This window comes from Podarcis filfolensis (genome assembly GCF_964270895.1).
Source record: "Podarcis filfolensis genome assembly, chromosome: 7".
Taxonomy (NCBI): domain Eukaryota; kingdom Metazoa; phylum Chordata; class Lepidosauria; order Squamata; family Lacertidae; genus Podarcis; species Podarcis filfolensis.
In genome coordinates, this window is record NC_139603.1 from 42,043,770 (window position 1) to 42,059,990 (window position 16,221).

General features: G+C 37.7%; 1 protein-coding gene and 1 long non-coding RNA gene across 8 annotated transcripts in view; both read right to left on the bottom strand.

The window, feature by feature from the left end:
* Window positions 1-2,637: 2,637 nt before the first annotated feature.
* The window catches only part of CEP192 (centrosomal protein 192), a 50,064-nt gene continuing 36,480 nt past the window's right edge, over window positions 2,638-16,221 (bottom strand). For all 7 annotated transcript variants that reach the window (XM_083622442.1, XM_083622447.1, XM_083622445.1 and 4 more), the window contains 12 exons: window positions 15,944-16,085; window positions 15,326-15,495; window positions 14,354-14,477; window positions 13,356-13,461; window positions 10,121-10,322; window positions 9,177-9,256; window positions 8,460-8,555; window positions 6,367-6,486; window positions 5,002-5,120; window positions 4,377-4,485; window positions 3,849-3,907; window positions 2,638-3,052 (listed from right to left, as the gene is read on the bottom strand). In XM_083622442.1, coding sequence (XP_083478568.1) covers window positions 2,917-3,052; window positions 3,849-3,907; window positions 4,377-4,485; window positions 5,002-5,120; window positions 6,367-6,486; window positions 8,460-8,555; window positions 9,177-9,256; window positions 10,121-10,322; window positions 13,356-13,461; window positions 14,354-14,477; window positions 15,326-15,495; window positions 15,944-16,085 — 1,463 coding nt within the window. In that variant the 3' untranslated portion in view covers window positions 2,638-2,916. The remainder of the gene's footprint in view (window positions 3,053-3,848; window positions 3,908-4,376; window positions 4,486-5,001; window positions 5,121-6,366; window positions 6,487-8,459; window positions 8,556-9,176; window positions 9,257-10,120; window positions 10,323-13,355; window positions 13,462-14,353; window positions 14,478-15,325; window positions 15,496-15,943; window positions 16,086-16,221) is intronic.
* LOC310766478 lies at window positions 6,547-8,440 on the bottom strand. Its single transcript, XR_014550186.1, has 2 exons — window positions 8,120-8,440; window positions 6,547-8,089 (listed from the first exon to the last, which is right to left on the bottom strand). It is a non-coding gene; the product is annotated as an uncharacterized lncRNA (long non-coding RNA).

A 16,221-nucleotide genomic window follows, 5' to 3' on the forward strand; every position in this document is an offset into this window, starting at 1 on the left:
TAAAAAACGAGCACAATAAAGTTTGAAGACTTGTTTCAAAAGCATATTCTGAGGCACAATTTTCTCCTTTCTTTGGCTTTCCAGCCACCTTACAGTTTTTGCCAGATGGAGCTCAGGTTTACACAGGTGGCAAAGAACCTTTCCAGAACTGATTGAGGAGAGGGCCAACTTCAGGCTTAATAATTATACTTTGTTTTTGACTTGAACCTTGCGACCCACCAACCAGAGCCAGACACAGAATGATGGCACTGTGACAGCGGGGTGGGGGGATGGACTTCTGTACACTTAGAATTAAGAACCATCTTTGATGCTTCCACCAGGAATTTGTTTTTAGGAACAGAACGGATCTCTTAGTCACTGCCTACATAAAGAAACACTTAATTTTCCTCCAAGCTTTCTTTGTTTCAGCAGCCTAATCTTTTTTCTTTCGTTTTTGAGGACGTGTCTTTTTTATTGATGCTACAGTGGTACCTCGGGTTAAGTACTTAAATCGTTCCGGAGATCCGTTCTTAACCTGAAACTGTTCTTAACCTGAAGCACCACTTTAGCTAATGGGGCCTCCTGCTGCCGCTGCACCGCCACTGCACGATTTCTGTTCTCATCCTGAAGCAAATTTCTTAACCCGAGGTAATATTTCTGGGTTAGCGGAGTTTGTAATCTGAAGCGTCTGTAACCTGAAGCGTATGTAACCCCGAGGTACCACTGTACTGAAAACCACTCCAATATCTACCAGGATATCCTGATTTATCTTCTGCCCATCCCTGGATTGGGACATCGGAAAACAGCACAGGTCTGTAACCTGAAGGAAAGCCACTAATAGCCATCCAGTTCCATCCGCAACAGTAATTAAAACAGGCTCCCATCCAGATGAAAAGCAAAAAGAGCCCAGTATTCTGACCACTGTTTTAGCTGTGAATCTCTGGAACACAAACAACTCAGGTCCCTAAAAGTGTTACATATATACATTCATACCAAGACATATTCAAAATACTATGAAAGTATTTTGCAGACAATAAGCTATGTGGCACATTTTGTGTGTGTGTGTGTTTTATATAATAAAGCAGAGTCTGACAGTCAATTCTAACCTAACCATTTCTAGCCTTCATAAAGCACAGAATTGCTCCAGCCTTTTATGCAAGCTATGCTGAGGGGTCTTCAACTGTCTACCTCCATAACCACTTGCATGGGCTGAAAATGACTGAAGCCCCACCAACCACAAAATAGTGGTGCAGGAGTGGAACAAGTAACAAAATGGGAGTGGATGGAGGTGGAGTTTAGCAAAACAACTTGGCAATGGGTGACTTTATTCTCTCTTATCAAGTCCTTCTTTTGGCCCAGTGATTTCCTTGTCACATGTAAATTTGTGAACAGTTCCATACTGCTTCTTTATTATGAGCTGCATTGAGGTTATTGCTTTTAAGCATTTGTGTTGCATGGTTGCTACGTTATTATCCCGCACACCACTTGGTGGCCTTCTGGTGTAGGGTGGTCTATACAGTTCTTCATCTGATCTGTTCATCCCATAGCCTAAACCCAGCTGCTGTGCGCTAATGGGTGAATAAAGGAACATTTATTTAGAACGAAATGGCGGCAGCAGAGATGAAAGGAACAGAAAAAGCAGATACCTTCAACATGTAAGGGTCAGAGACAACCAAAGGGCCCCACTAACAAAAGCTTCTGCAAGGGAGCTGTGCCTGTGTGTGTTTGCAAACGCACATAATTGAACGTACTTACAAGTCTCCTCACAGTCAACATTCCTTCATAACACAGGGTTTCTGATCTCTTCCTCCTTCTTGTTCAGTGAATGAGAATTGGAAGTGTTGTGAGCATACATGCACCCATCTCCTCTTTCCCAGTTTAGGTCCTCATGCATTTTTCTGAATGCCTTAATAGGCCTAGTGACAACACTGTCATCATTTCCTGGTTTGCTTGTCATAGTTGCTTGGAGCAGTTTCAGCTGTATTGCCTGATAGTGGGAACAGAATGCTCAGAGAAGTGTAAATTACTGCACTTTTGACCCCTATGCAAACACTACTAGCAAAAACTAGCTCGAGAATATGGCCCTGGACCTGAGCGCTATTATAAATAAATAGCTTGCTACAATGTGATTACTTTCTGTTGCTCTGAAGGAGGTGTTATAGCTGAAAGCATTCATGGGATCTTGAAAAATTGTTCATTTCAAGCATGCAGTTATTGGCCAAATTAACGAGAGGTTGCTTACCATTCATAGAATCATAGAGTTGGCAGGGACCCCGAGGGTTATCTAGTCCAACCCTCTGCAATGCGGGAATCCTAACTAAATCATCCATGACAGATGACCATCTAACCTCTGTTTATGAGTTGTATTTCTTAGTTCAATTCCCATTAGGCTGAAGTCACAGCGTGTTTCCTGAACTCAGTAGGCAAACCAGAAACTATACCTCAGTAGTTTTTGAGCTCTAAGCAGCTTTAAACAATATTCATCATAACAAACCTAGTGCAAATTTATTAAAACACACCAGGATTCACTTCTGAGCTACGCAATAGAGGAAGGGATTTGCAGAAACTTGTAACTCTTTTTCTACTGGAATATAGAGCTGGATAGAAACAGGTAAGCCACACGATGTTTAGTGATAGGTGCTGTAAAGCGGACAAGAATTCAGTGGAAAACTTTATTTTTTTAAAAAAAAACATGTTTAAAAACACAGTGTCATTTGTAAAGTCATAATCAATACAAAAATAAGACACAGTGCTGCTTTCAACAGCCAAAGTGCAGTAGTGTAAGTTGCATGATAACATACAAAATTACTTTATTTAAATTTACAAGCACCTCCATTTCCTACAAAATAGTCTGTCTACAACAACAAAAAAGAACCTGTCATTCAATAATTTAGTTGTGAATTCATCGCGTACTGAAAACAGTAGCTCTTTAAACTACTATTCTGCCAAACCCACACCAATGAGCTGAATGGTAAGAGTGCCACTTTTGTCTGTCTCTACCATCAATAAGCCTTTGAAAGTGCCTGCTGATACTGGCTTGAACTGTACTGGTAAGTTGCAGTAGTGGTGACATCTGCAAGAGACAAGTTTACAATAGTTAGACAATTCCTTAACAGGCTGCTTCAGTTTGAGATTTCAAGAGAAAAGTACTGTAGCTCTTTACCATCTTTTTAGGAGCTCTGTAGGTCTGCAAGAGCCAGCAGAAAGTTCACTTGCTAACTGGCCAGAATACTGCAGTCAGTGGCATAATATTGTGTGTGGAGTTCAAACTGGTTTATCAATCATTATGGATTATTAACTGTTATCAGTAATTACATTTCTATCCCACTTACCTCCCAAAGGAGGCCAGGGCAACAAATAACAAAGCAGCAAAACAATACAACTAAAATAAACAATATTTAAGTATTTACAAACTTTTTGAATATGTAAGAACATTTAAAAGTCTCTTTGTGCCTTTGATCTTTGACATCAGCATAACCAAGAAACTTAAGCCATTCTAGAAAATGTGTGTACAGGACATAACTCAGGCATTTACTTTGAGTTTCTCCAGTGCCACAACCACATGGGCTATGCAGGGGTATCAAGACAAATGTTCTAGAGCAGCCTTTCTCAACGTGTGGGTCCCCAGATGTTGTTGAACTACAACTCCCATCACCCCTAGCTAGCAAGGCCAGAGCTCAGGGATAATGGGAGTTGTAGTCCAACAACATCTGGGGACCCACAGGCTGAGAACTGCTGTTCTAGAGACAGTCAACATGGTGCTCCCCAGATGTTGTTTAATGACAACTCCCATTCACACCAGCATGGCCAATACTCATCCTCCTAATCCAGGTAAAAGTTGAAGCTTTAGAACATTTGAGTTCACTTACCTCAAAGTATAATGGGAATGTTTGATGTAAAAAGGCTCTCTGGGACATCTGAACTTCAGCTGAAATTTAACAAGAAATGGTTAAGATAATTCAGGTTACTATATTCATTAACAACTAAGCACATAGTTCCCCAGAGTTCAGCAATAAGATAAAAGATATACTGGGATGAAGGTTTAGCAAAAAGGTCTGCATCCAAAACAGTTAAGCTTGCTTAAACCCACTCCCAACTTTGTTGGATTTAGACCAGAAAAGGTTTGTAGTGTTTAAGCTTTTAATATTTGTTCAACAATCAATCCACAGCACAAGTTCCAAGATTGGGATTTACATTCAATATAGTGTACAATTTTAAAATGAAAGTTAATTGGTGTTCAGCTGAAAATGAGATGAATGTTGGGAAGTGAATGACCAGAAAACAAACATTGGTAGAAAGAAATTTAGCCCGAGACCTACTATCAGGAATTAGATGCTAAGGAGTAAGAGTTATTATATAAACACATCTTGAAATAATACTATTAATTCTATATATACCTTGTTTGAAAAGGAAGAATAATTCCTCACAGTAATTTTCAGTGTACTGGATTCACCAATTCTAGTTGGAGGGAATTTATAAATGTCTTCCTGGGCATGTACCCCCTTCCTGTTTTTGAAAGAGAAAGGTAAAAGTACAGTCGAACAATCATGTATATTATTATATCTGTGTTAGTAATATTCTTGTAGTGTATTTCTTTGAAAGCAAAGAATCAACATTTGGCACATTGTTGGAACCGCAACTGGATAGTATCTTTCCTAGAATCCCACCAAACCCACTTTACTGTTTAGTTTTAGGAATCCTATGAAAATGCATTTTGCAAACATTCTGTAATATTGTTGGGTGTGGGGTCTTTGATAACCCATTGTTGCTAAAATTTTTGGTCTGAAGCTATTCACTGTAAAAATAAGCGAACCATCTGCTAGCCATCTAAGCCAGCTGGAGTTCCTTGGAAGAGGGTGGGATAAAAAGGAAATAAAATGGATTTCACTTCAGCATAGGAAAGAATATCACTCCTTTGAAGCTGAATCACCTTATGTCACGTAAGCAACAATGATCAAGTTTTACTTTGTTGATGATGAAAGAGTAGACATATGGCTTATAAAAAAAATCATTTTCACATACCACATTTTGTGTTCAGAGCTATTAGGGTAATCTCTTCTTAGGGTCACATCTCGAACGCTGACTTTTACTAAAGCAGCTGTAGAATCTTCATTTTTAAAATCTTCATTACCTAAGATACCCTGATGCAAGAAACACCTGAAGTTATACATTAATATTAGCTCCCTGAACATCTTTACATGGATGTGAAAAATTAAATCCATTACTTTGAGAGGGACTACTTTTGTTGTCAAAAACAATTCTAGTGTTGAGGCAGATACACTACTAAGTGAAGATTTCACTTACTACATATGTCACTTGTAGGCTGACAATATTACAAAACTCTTCAGGCCATTGTACTCAGTAGGAAAAATGTACCACTGAAGAATCAGGAGTGCAGAAGCAGGTTCAAAGTAGCACAGTTCAGCACTTATTATTGTTATCTTGTTGTTTTTCCTTCTCTGTCTGACTTGTAAGGGAGGACTTGCTCAAACAGAATGGAAGTAGCAGAATAAAGAACAGGAACCTGTGACCATTCGCTAACTAGGCAGAAGCAAGACTGACTTTTAGGAGGTATTTTCTAACTTAACATCTAGCTGAATCATCTAATGCAGAGGGGGAGAAAGCTGACATCCTCCAGATGTTACATTTCAACTATCATCAACTACTAGATGGGGATGAGGTAATCCAACAACATTTGAAGGACCACAGATTCTCCAATCCTGTTCTTGGACCTGCCCATAAAAAGCAAGTCTAGAGTGAGAGACTAGGGTGTTGTCCACTGTTTCAAGGAACTCTTCTCGTGAGAGTTTTGCGGGTAAACAGAGTTTGTTTAGACCCTGGGTGAGAACCCAAAAGCTAAGGGGAGGGTGTGTCAGAAGGAAAATGTGCATAGATAGATAGCTAGACAGAATAGATAAAACTTTATTTTAATGTAACATTTTAATATGTATTTTTGCAATATTTGCTTAAGATGTCTGTTGTTACTTCTTTTTTGTCTACCGCTTAGATATATTTTTAATATATTAAGTGATACAGAAATTAAATAATCAATCTAATCTAATCTAGTGGCTGGAGACAAAAGCACCTAGTGCTTTGGGAGCTTTTTGCTATGTGTATGTCTCCTCAGAGATACTTTGTCTGGAAACAGGTACAAAGTATTTAGTATAAAGCTACAAAAGTTGTTTAAATCCTGTATGCTTTAAGCATTTAGATTAGACAAGAATATTATTATTATGGGGGTTCTTTTGTATGGAGGAGGCTAGACAAATGATGAGACTACACAAATGATGAAATGACAATGTTTCACATTACATCTAAACAAGGAATGAAACCTTGTTGAGTATTAATCTCTAATAAATAAAATAATGATCTCATTCATATACTCACCATTCCACAAAACTGAAGTCTGTGTTTGTCTTTCAAGCGAGATTCGTGAAGTGGGTGACACTCGAGATCCCAGAACTGAGAATAGTGTCCTCTGTCTCTAGGTAAAAAGGTGACTACAACCTATGAAGAAAGTAAGTTAGAGAATAAATTCTTTTCCAAATTTGACTGAATCGACAGCCATTTCTTTTGTGTTCATCAGAGTTGGCGAAAGTGCTATTCCAATCTATGTAATGTCACTGACACTACCTGGACTGCTGATACAAGACCAACCCCAGGGGCCAATATTAACAAGGTGTAAGTTCCTTATCCAATTTATGTAGGTCCCCAATGATCCTGAATGATTAGTTCTACCCATGGGCCTCTAGAAGGAGGGCAGTTGCTCCCTCCAGAGGAACCATAATTCCTGGATTTCTATTACTGTCTGCTTTCATATTGAAAAATACAGTTTCTAGAATTTGTAAAGCCTGATATACTATTTTTTCCTAATTTTTGTGAGAAACTAGCCTGCACCCCTCTTTCAATATTTCACTTTGTGCCCTCTCACCTTGCCCCCTTCCACAAATCCTGAGGATGCCCATGGTTGTACCCATTTAACCATAACCCTTTTGATTATGTATGACCACTTAGGTAATATCTGGTGCAGCACAACATCTGGGAAAGGGGAGGTCTTTACTAAAATTCCCAAAGAGAAGCATTAATTCCTGTTAAGGAGGGCAGAAAAAAGATACTATCCTTCAGCAGATACCAGCCCATGAGCTCAGAGGAATGGTCAATAACTAGTAGATTCCTCCTTCAATTTCTGGGGAAGCTGGAAGATGAACCTTCATTAAGACAGCTCTATCAGTGTCTTAATGAAGACACTGCCTCTAGGTTCATGTGACGAGATTTTCTGAAGCACAGTGACTGTCCTCACTCAGAGGAAAGAAGTTTGCCATGCGAAATATAAGGGGAGAATCGAGGGACAATTTATCCTTCACCTTTCCATTAAAAAAATTCCAAACTAAGGATAACAATAAGATCAGATAAACACACGAGACAAAAGTTGATTAAAATGTCAGCTAGTTACAAACATCAATTAGAAATGCATATTAAAACATAGAACAGCTGAGCAAAACAATTCAGCCCAGAATGCCAATTGCCTGTTTAAATAAAAAGGTGTTTGCCTGTTTATGGCAGGCCATCAACCAGTGTGGGGAGGGAAAAGGCAGACAAGGGTTCTTATTAGTGTTTTATGAATGATTTTCAAGGTACAAAGAGAGAGAATATTGAATGTTAACTTTTGCTTTGTAAATAAGCAGCTTTTTAATTTTTATTTCACTGTATTTAGTAACTGGTTCATCAGGTAAGGCCAGAAATAATGTGAGAGACACCATGTTCTTGGCATGCCAGCAATGGGGTGTGTGTGAGGGGGAGCAAAGGCAATGGGATAGCAGCACAAAGTAAAGTAAAAATTAGATTGATTAGAGGATCAACTTTCTGTTCAGCAAATTCCTTGAGATTACAGCTATAGGACTAATGCAGCCTTCAACATCCATCTGACAACCATTCTTGTTACTGGAGTTTGTAGTTTACCTGCTTTTGCAATCATCCTCGCAAGCAGTATGAGTCACTAGTATGTCCTTTTTTCCTATGAAAAGTGTCACTTTCTAGCTCAGGAAGTAATTCACAATTGTGAGGGGAGTGTGGAAGAGATGCTCCATGCCACATGAGGATCCTGAATGATCTGATAAGCCCCCCTCCTGCCTTGTATGACTACAAACTCAAATGAACTAGGTCTACAAATTTATGTCATGTGACACTGCACATGCAGAGTAGGTGAAGTCAACCCGTATCTCAAAGTTAATTCTTCACAGTAGACTCTGAGAAAAGCAAGTTTCTTCACGCAGAACTGAACAGTATTGTGTAATCTTGATGCTACTTTTTCAATTTCTTTAGATTTTTCAAGATGGATTCTTGAGTAGAAGCCTGACTTCATTTCACAAAAATGCTGTTGTTATAGCCTAGAACTTTTGAAGCATTAACTGATTTTTCTTTGATGGAAGACAAACAGAAGTGCATTGTATTAAGATGAAAACACAGTCAATGTGACTTACCTTTTCTTCCCCATGAGCTTTAAGAATACCAGAAAGCAATGAACATCGAAAAGCAGTATATGTGGCCCTGTAAACCTCTCCACTGTCATCTAAGCCCTGAAAGGAAATTATTAAACAGAAACACTAGTTTTACAAAGCAGCCTTGGAACATGTGCAAGTGAAGTGGGTTTTGATTGGAAATTGGGTGGTGTTCAATTAGGTTTTTCTCAGAGTAGACCCATTTGAATTAATGATCATGACTCAGTTAGGTCCCTTAACTCAGCAGGGCTACTCCAAGTAAAACTTAGATGAATACCACCCATTAACATGGAAGTTGTTAATTTCAGTATCTAATGATTTCATAAAAATGATTTTCCAGTTTGTTCTCCAACACCTCCATTGTGAATCTACAGTTGAGATCATTCGAAATTTTAAGTGTTTACCTATGTCCAGCACTTGTCTATCTATACAATCTGATTAAAAACCAGAGTATGCACATTTGTCTATCTACTACAAGTTGAGGGTGAGCAACCAGATCAGAAACAGATTAATTCTTTAAAAATGTTTGAATTTTCGGTGTTGCTTTTGAAACCTATTTTCCAATACTTTTCTTCCGTCAGAAGAGCTCTATTTGCGTGTTCTTGTCAGGCCAGGTCTGTTTAGATGCAAAGATTACAGAATATATAACCTGATCTTTTAAAGACAGTGTGTGTTTGTTTTTCCAGATTTTCTACGCACCTTGATATAAGGCGGTGCAAAAGATGACAATAGCCACTTCACATTTGCATCTCCATTATTTTCAATCTCTATGTACTTTTCTGGAAGAAGAAGTGCAGGCAAGTAATGTAAGTAACAGTTATTTATCATCATCATCAAACCTTTTATTGGCATCACATACAAACATCCATAGCAAGTAACAGTTATTCTTATAAGGGCCTGTGAAGGATTTGGACCTTGTTTGCATGAACTGTGAGATAGTATATGGGAATGATTATCTTCCTTGTCTATTCATTTGCGGGTTATATAATTAACTTGTGAAGCCTGGCACTGCCCTGGGGCTTAGCTAGGAAAGCGAGAATTTCTTTACAGACAAGGAGTATGGCAGGTCTCTTGGCTGAGAGGCTCCATGAGGTCCTATAACCTGGAATGGAAGAAGCTGTGACTGGTAGTCAGGCTAGAGGTTTCTTAGATCAAGGGGATTTCTGTGTGACGACGCAAAGACTTTTTAACCTGGGAAAGACATGCTACTCAAGAGTAGCATTCTTCTGAGAGCCCAGTGAGTTGAGGAGCTTCTTAAGTTCAGAGACAGTGGAAGACATACTAATCTACTTTATTTTGGTCCAAAAGGAACATATTAATTAGCAATTACTTATAACATTTGGTCAGGAGTGATCATATTTATAGTCTTCTATAAAAAGGACTTTAAAGTGCTGCAAGATTGAGATGAATTACATGGAAAATAATGAAATTAATACAACTTCAGTTTGGAAACCTGCACACTTTCCAATTTGTTATTGGTTTAGTGTTATGTGTGAACTGTGTGAATGTGAATTTCAAGACTGTGAGTAGCTTTCATGCATGGCCAGTCATGCTTGTGTCACTGAAGTAATACATGTTTCATTTTCACCATTAGAAAACATTTTACTCAAAAAGATACCAGTCATACGCAAGACCGACGTTACCTGAGCTTTCCCCAGACTTTGTTTCAGGAAAAAACACAGTCCGATTCTTTACTTCAAGTTTTGTCGAAGATGGCTTTTGAAGTGGCCTTATGTGCATAATAGGAAGCTCAGGCTGTTGATGATGAACACCTACTTTGGCAACTGGTGAAACCGTTTCAGATTGCTTCTCAGAGATATTTTCCCGAATTTGGACCCTAACAAGCTATGCACAAGAAAGAAACAAAATCATAGTCAGTCAGTTTTATTGCACATAGCCAAAGGCTGCCGCAATGTACACAGAATTATTTGACAATTAAAAGAAAATATACTGAATTGGTAAAAAAAGACTTAAAACATTTATATTATTAAAACATTACGTACTCTAAACAAAGCTATAAAAGTACCCCAATGTACAAATAAAAACATTAAACAGTAAAATTCATAAGCTAAAATCATCACATGGTCACGAATGTTAAAAACAATATCAATTAATACAGTGTGCAATTTATACTCAGAGTTTGGTGACAAAGATAGAGCATAGCCTGAGGTAGATAGATAGGATCAAATAAATTCATCTCCTTTACAGTTAATGGCTACCTTGGCTATATAATTTGCTCTAATTTTCCTAGCAGCAGTTGCAAAAAGTGCTACCCGCCAGGTCACATACTTATCTGTGTCTGCAAGGAGATATAACATCATATCAAGGGGGTTCTGGTCAGGGGACCCTGTCATTATAGGTACCAAAAATCTTTTTCTTGCATCATTATATAACGGACAGTGCAAGATATAATGCATAAGGTCCTCTACTTCAGAACATCCCCTAATACAAACACGTTCGTTTTTTGGTATGCCTCTATGTCTCCCATCTCTATAAGCAGAGCTTATTGTATTTAGTCGTAGCTCTGTAAAAGCTTTTCGAAGCTGTGCAAAAGTCAATTCATTAAAATAAGAGATGTGTTCATTGACCTCTCTAAGTTTAAAATACAATGGGGCGCATGTGGATGTGCACATAGAGTTTAGATCGTTTTTAGTTGCCACTGCCCTTATGGTTCGTTTAAAAATATTTTTCTGTGAATATAAGGGGAGTTCTTTAATCTCAGTCACTGAGAGATCATATTTGCCCATCAGTTGGGCAGCATGATGTACCCAGTTTTTAAGGGGTAATCCATTTGAGAGCTCAATCAGGCATTTTTTTGGTAGCCTAGTGTTATCCATCTGTTGAACTCTAAACCAGTAGCAGAGAATTCTTTTATCTATTTGGCTCTCTATGCTCAACATGCGAGTTTCCAGCCTGACCATGGCAGATTGCACGTCTTTGGGTAAACCTAAAAGAACTCTTAAAAAATAATTCTGTGGGGGTTCCAGACCGGAGACCTTTGAGGTACCCCAAACCTCTGCACCATATAAAATCTGGGCCATTGTTTTTGCTTTATACACAGATAGAGCCGGGTTGACCAGATTTCCACCTTTACATGCAGCAAATTTCAGAATGGCTTTTGCTGATTTAAAGGCTTGCAATTTAATATTGGATAGCTGTGTATTCCAAGATGCCGTTTCTGAATAAATCAATCCCAGATATTTAAACGTATTTACTTGGTTTATAATGTGTTCATCCAGGTGCCAAACATGCTTTTTAGAACGCTTCCCAAATACAATGACCTGCGTCTTATCATAGTTTATAGATAAAGCATTCCTCTTGCAATATGAACTTAATTTTGCAAGCAGCCGTCTCAGGCCCACCTGGGTTCTAGATACCAGTACTAGGTCATCAGCATACATTAAAACTGAAAGTTTTTGGTCGAGAATTGTGACAGGGGCAAACTGTAGGCCCTCCAGTTCTTTAACCATGTCATTAATATAAAAATTGAACAAGAAAGGTGCCAAAATGCATCCCTGTTTGACTCCAGTAGTGGTCTTAATTCTAGCGGTGAGGTGGCCAGCCAGATCCACCTTTACTTGTATTGATGTGTCAGTATATAATGTTTTGATGAGAAATAATAGACGGAGGTCTATATTTGTCTTTTCCAATTTTTGCCACAATGCGTGTCTTGGGACCGTATCAAAAGCTGACTTTAGATCGATAAAAGCAACATATAATTTTTGCTTCAAATTATGGATGTATTTACATAGCAGAAAGTTCAGCACAAAGCACTGGTCCAATGTGGATTTCCCTCTTTGGAAACCTGCCTGGACTTCAGAAATCACCTTATTTGTTTCTGCCCATTCTTCTAGTCTCCCAAGAAGGAGCCTGGCATATAGTTTGGAGGCTACATCTAACAAACTAATGGGTCTATAATTGGCAGGGTTTTTCTTATCGCCCTTTTTATATATTGGGGCAATTATACTTAACTTCCACCCTTCAGGTATACGACCTGAGCTGTTAATGTATGAAAACAATTTTGCAAATATGGGTGACCAGAAATCAGGTCTTATCTTATAGATTTCCATTGGGATCATGTCTTCTCCTGGAGCTTTATTAGTATTTTGCAGTTACTGGTCTCAAGTTAATCCTACAGTTATCTCCCAGACTGGCTGGCCAGTGCATATGCTCAAAGCTGTTTTGTAACCAAGGACTCAAAAGCAAGGTGAAAATACTAAATGTAACACAGAAAATGTAACACATACATCTCTTAAACTTTTAAAACAACTTCCATACAAGAGCATAAGTTGTCCAACACTTGAAGAAATGCATTTCCCACTTTTCAACACATTTCCAAGACAGCTTACAATTATTAAACAGAAATATTAGCACACACAATTTAAAAGAGCAAAAGTGACCAGAGATAAAATAAATATTTAACTGGACATGCCTTCAATAGAAACTACCAATGGATTTGAGTTCTGCTGGCAAATATAGTTGGACACATACAATAAGGGAGCAGACTACTATTATATTAAGGTATTTTGCTATTTTATGCAAATAAAATAAGAAAAAATAATTAACCAACCAATCAACCAACAAAAGAGAAAGAGATGGAACACACACTTATGCCTGCCTAATATCATGTATGGGAGGCACAAAGAGAAAACCCGCTGAGGCCAGGTACAATCCTATAGAAGCAGGTTATTCCTCAGGTAAACTGACCCCAAGCAATTCTTCATTTACTCCCATAACTGCAAACTTCATCTAGGAAATGCAAACTACTCCCTTTAAAGCAATAGATGAAAGCTTAACTGACAAGATGAAATTAGTTTTCTAAAACCAAGGCATTTGGCAGAATTTTCATAACCATAGACACTTATTTAAGCCACTTACTTTTTGTCCATTATCACAATGTACATAAATAAGGCCACTCCATGGAAAGATGGATTTCTTTTCTGCGAGTGATGGATTTGGACTCACATAAATTGAAATGTTGCTTCTAGAAATAAGACGTCCAGTGCATTAATTTTAATATGCTAAATGAAATCAATGTTTCATTATTAGATCTGGTTACTGTTCTTCTTGACTTTTTTGTACACAATAGATGAAATTTTAGTATTCTATTAATTTAATATGAGGAATTGCAAACCCACGCCTATCTACAAGTCTAGCTTCATAAGGACAAGGAAAAACTCACATAGTGATGTTTCAATCACCAATGCATCTGCCATGTACACAGGGCTAGAATTATTAGGTCTATGATACAACACTATCAGAAGCAAAATATCAAGCGGGGTGACAATATCCTTGCCAACTGTATAACTATTATTGTGACAGGTGCAATATATCAGCTTCAGATCATATGGTTGCAGCATTTTTCATAGAAGACTATGAAGTCATGTGTGAGAGAGGCTCTAACTTTAAGTTATTTAAATGTATCATAGTACTGTCAGCTCATAAAAAAACTGAAATACACTGCTAACTCAATCTGAATCATATATCTTGTATACATACAGTATTAATTTTTTCTGTGCTAACCACAAATACTTTAGGTTATCCTTAAGAATTAAAGGTTTTTCTCAGCATAAATAAAAACAAGGCTGTTTATTTTTTTAGGAAAGAAAAGCTTGACACTATGGACATAGCCAGAAACTCTTTTCACAACTGTACAAAGATTCCTTCCCTTTCACCTTCATGCTATCTCAAGAGCTGGATGTAATCAGACTGACAGCGCAATCCCATACAATGGCACTGAGATGTAAGTCCCATTGAATTCTACAGAAACTAGTTGTGCATGAGTGGATATAGGATTGCAACCTTAGTTACAGCAAAGGACAGTTTTCAAATTAATGGAATCATGGGGAAAAGTAATGAACAATGGAAGTACTTACCCTGGTTCAATAGTTCCATGCTGAGGTGTTACTGTCAGACAGTGAGCAGGCCACGATAGCTCAAATGTCAATGACCTGTTTGAGTTGTTACTTATTTGTGCATGTTTAGTAATCGCAGCTCCACCTTTTGAGATAAGAATTGCATGAATTCTCAGTTATCTTATAAGACATTTAAGTGCTATTTACAAAGCATTAACAACCGTATCAATTATGCAAATGTTACTTCCAAACTTACGCATGCAGTAATGAATCAAAGGCTTTTACATAATACAGCTATAGGAAAAAAGCATGTATTACTTTATTGATATCTAAATAGTGGGTTGGGAGTTATTTTGGAAAGTGGAAACTTTACAACCATTGACTAGGCTGCCAGCAACTGATTTGTTACCAACACTGAAACAAGGATCTTTTACTTCCTTGTAACAAATTAGAACTACAGTCATACCTTGGTTCTTGAACGGAATTGGTTCCAGAATTCGGATCAACTTCTGAAAACATTCAAAAACCAAGACGCGGCCTCTGATTGGCTGCAGGAGCTTCCTGCACTCAATCAGAAGCCGTGTCGGACGTTTGGCTTCCAAAAAATGTTCACAAACCAGAACACTCACTTCCAGGTTTGTGGCATTCAGGAGCCAAAACGTTCAAGTCACAAGGCATTCCAGAACCAAGGTATGACTGTAACAAGGAGATCTGTAAAACACAGAAAATTCCACTTAAAGTTTCTAGGTAAGCTTTTGAAGTCATCTCTGCTACAGAAATAAATTCTCTTAATTCCAGAATTTATGCATCATGATTAATTTAACAACAGAGTTCTATATACATGGAGAAATATTCCCAATCCCAAACAAATTCAGTTTATTATTGTGTCTCACAGTAATACTATCTATCACATAATAATCCTAAGCAATGTATAGGTACAAATATGATGGTGAATATTTTTAACAGTTCTTGAAACATGTGGAAATAACATACTTTGAGAAGGAGCAGTGAGAATTAGAAATTCAGGCTGAAGAGTCCAGTTTTCCTTAGAAACAAGCTTATTTTCATCAATGCTATTAGCATTTGATGACAATGAACAACCATGAGGTCCTTTAACAGGTAGTACATCCAAAGTCATATTGGATTTCTCAGGAACACCAGGTCTATGAAACAGAGAAAGAGCAGTTCAACACCAAATACTAGGAAACGAGACAAGAGAAGCAAATATCAGAGTATAAAACTTGCCTTCTAAAGGAAAATAAAAAACCCTTGCCTTACTTAGCATTAGCCAGAGTTTCAGACAGATAAAAACTGATAAAAAGCAATTAAAAGTTAGCAGATGAATTTAGTATTCTGAAAATGATTTTCAGTTCCAACATAACCTTTCCCCTATTTATTACTCCACAGGAATCATATCAACACCCACAACCACCAAGAAAGATTATATACAGACCCCAGTCACTGAAGTAGTCCAGTCAGGTAACTACACATTATGACCTAATTTCAGAGTCTTTTAATTCTTATTTTTGTTGGAATATTAAAAGTTTACCAAGGTAGAGGAACTGCTTACCAGTATTTCAGAAAATACTAAAAAATGACAAATAAAATTACCTTTCTAGTGCTACACGATGCACTGAAGATGGCTTGATATCGAAAGCAGAACTACTGAAGGCATTAACCGCCGAAACAATAATCCTTCTCATGTTCATGAAAAAGTACTGGATATCAAACGAATGTTGCGGAAGATCATATACTAGAGAAGACATTTAAAAATCAAAAGCAAAGCTGGATTAATGAAACAAACTGCAGTATTTACTGAAGATTGGGGACTGATGACAGACTAATCAACTGGGTTATTACCGTCTTTACAGACAGTAATTGCATTCCTG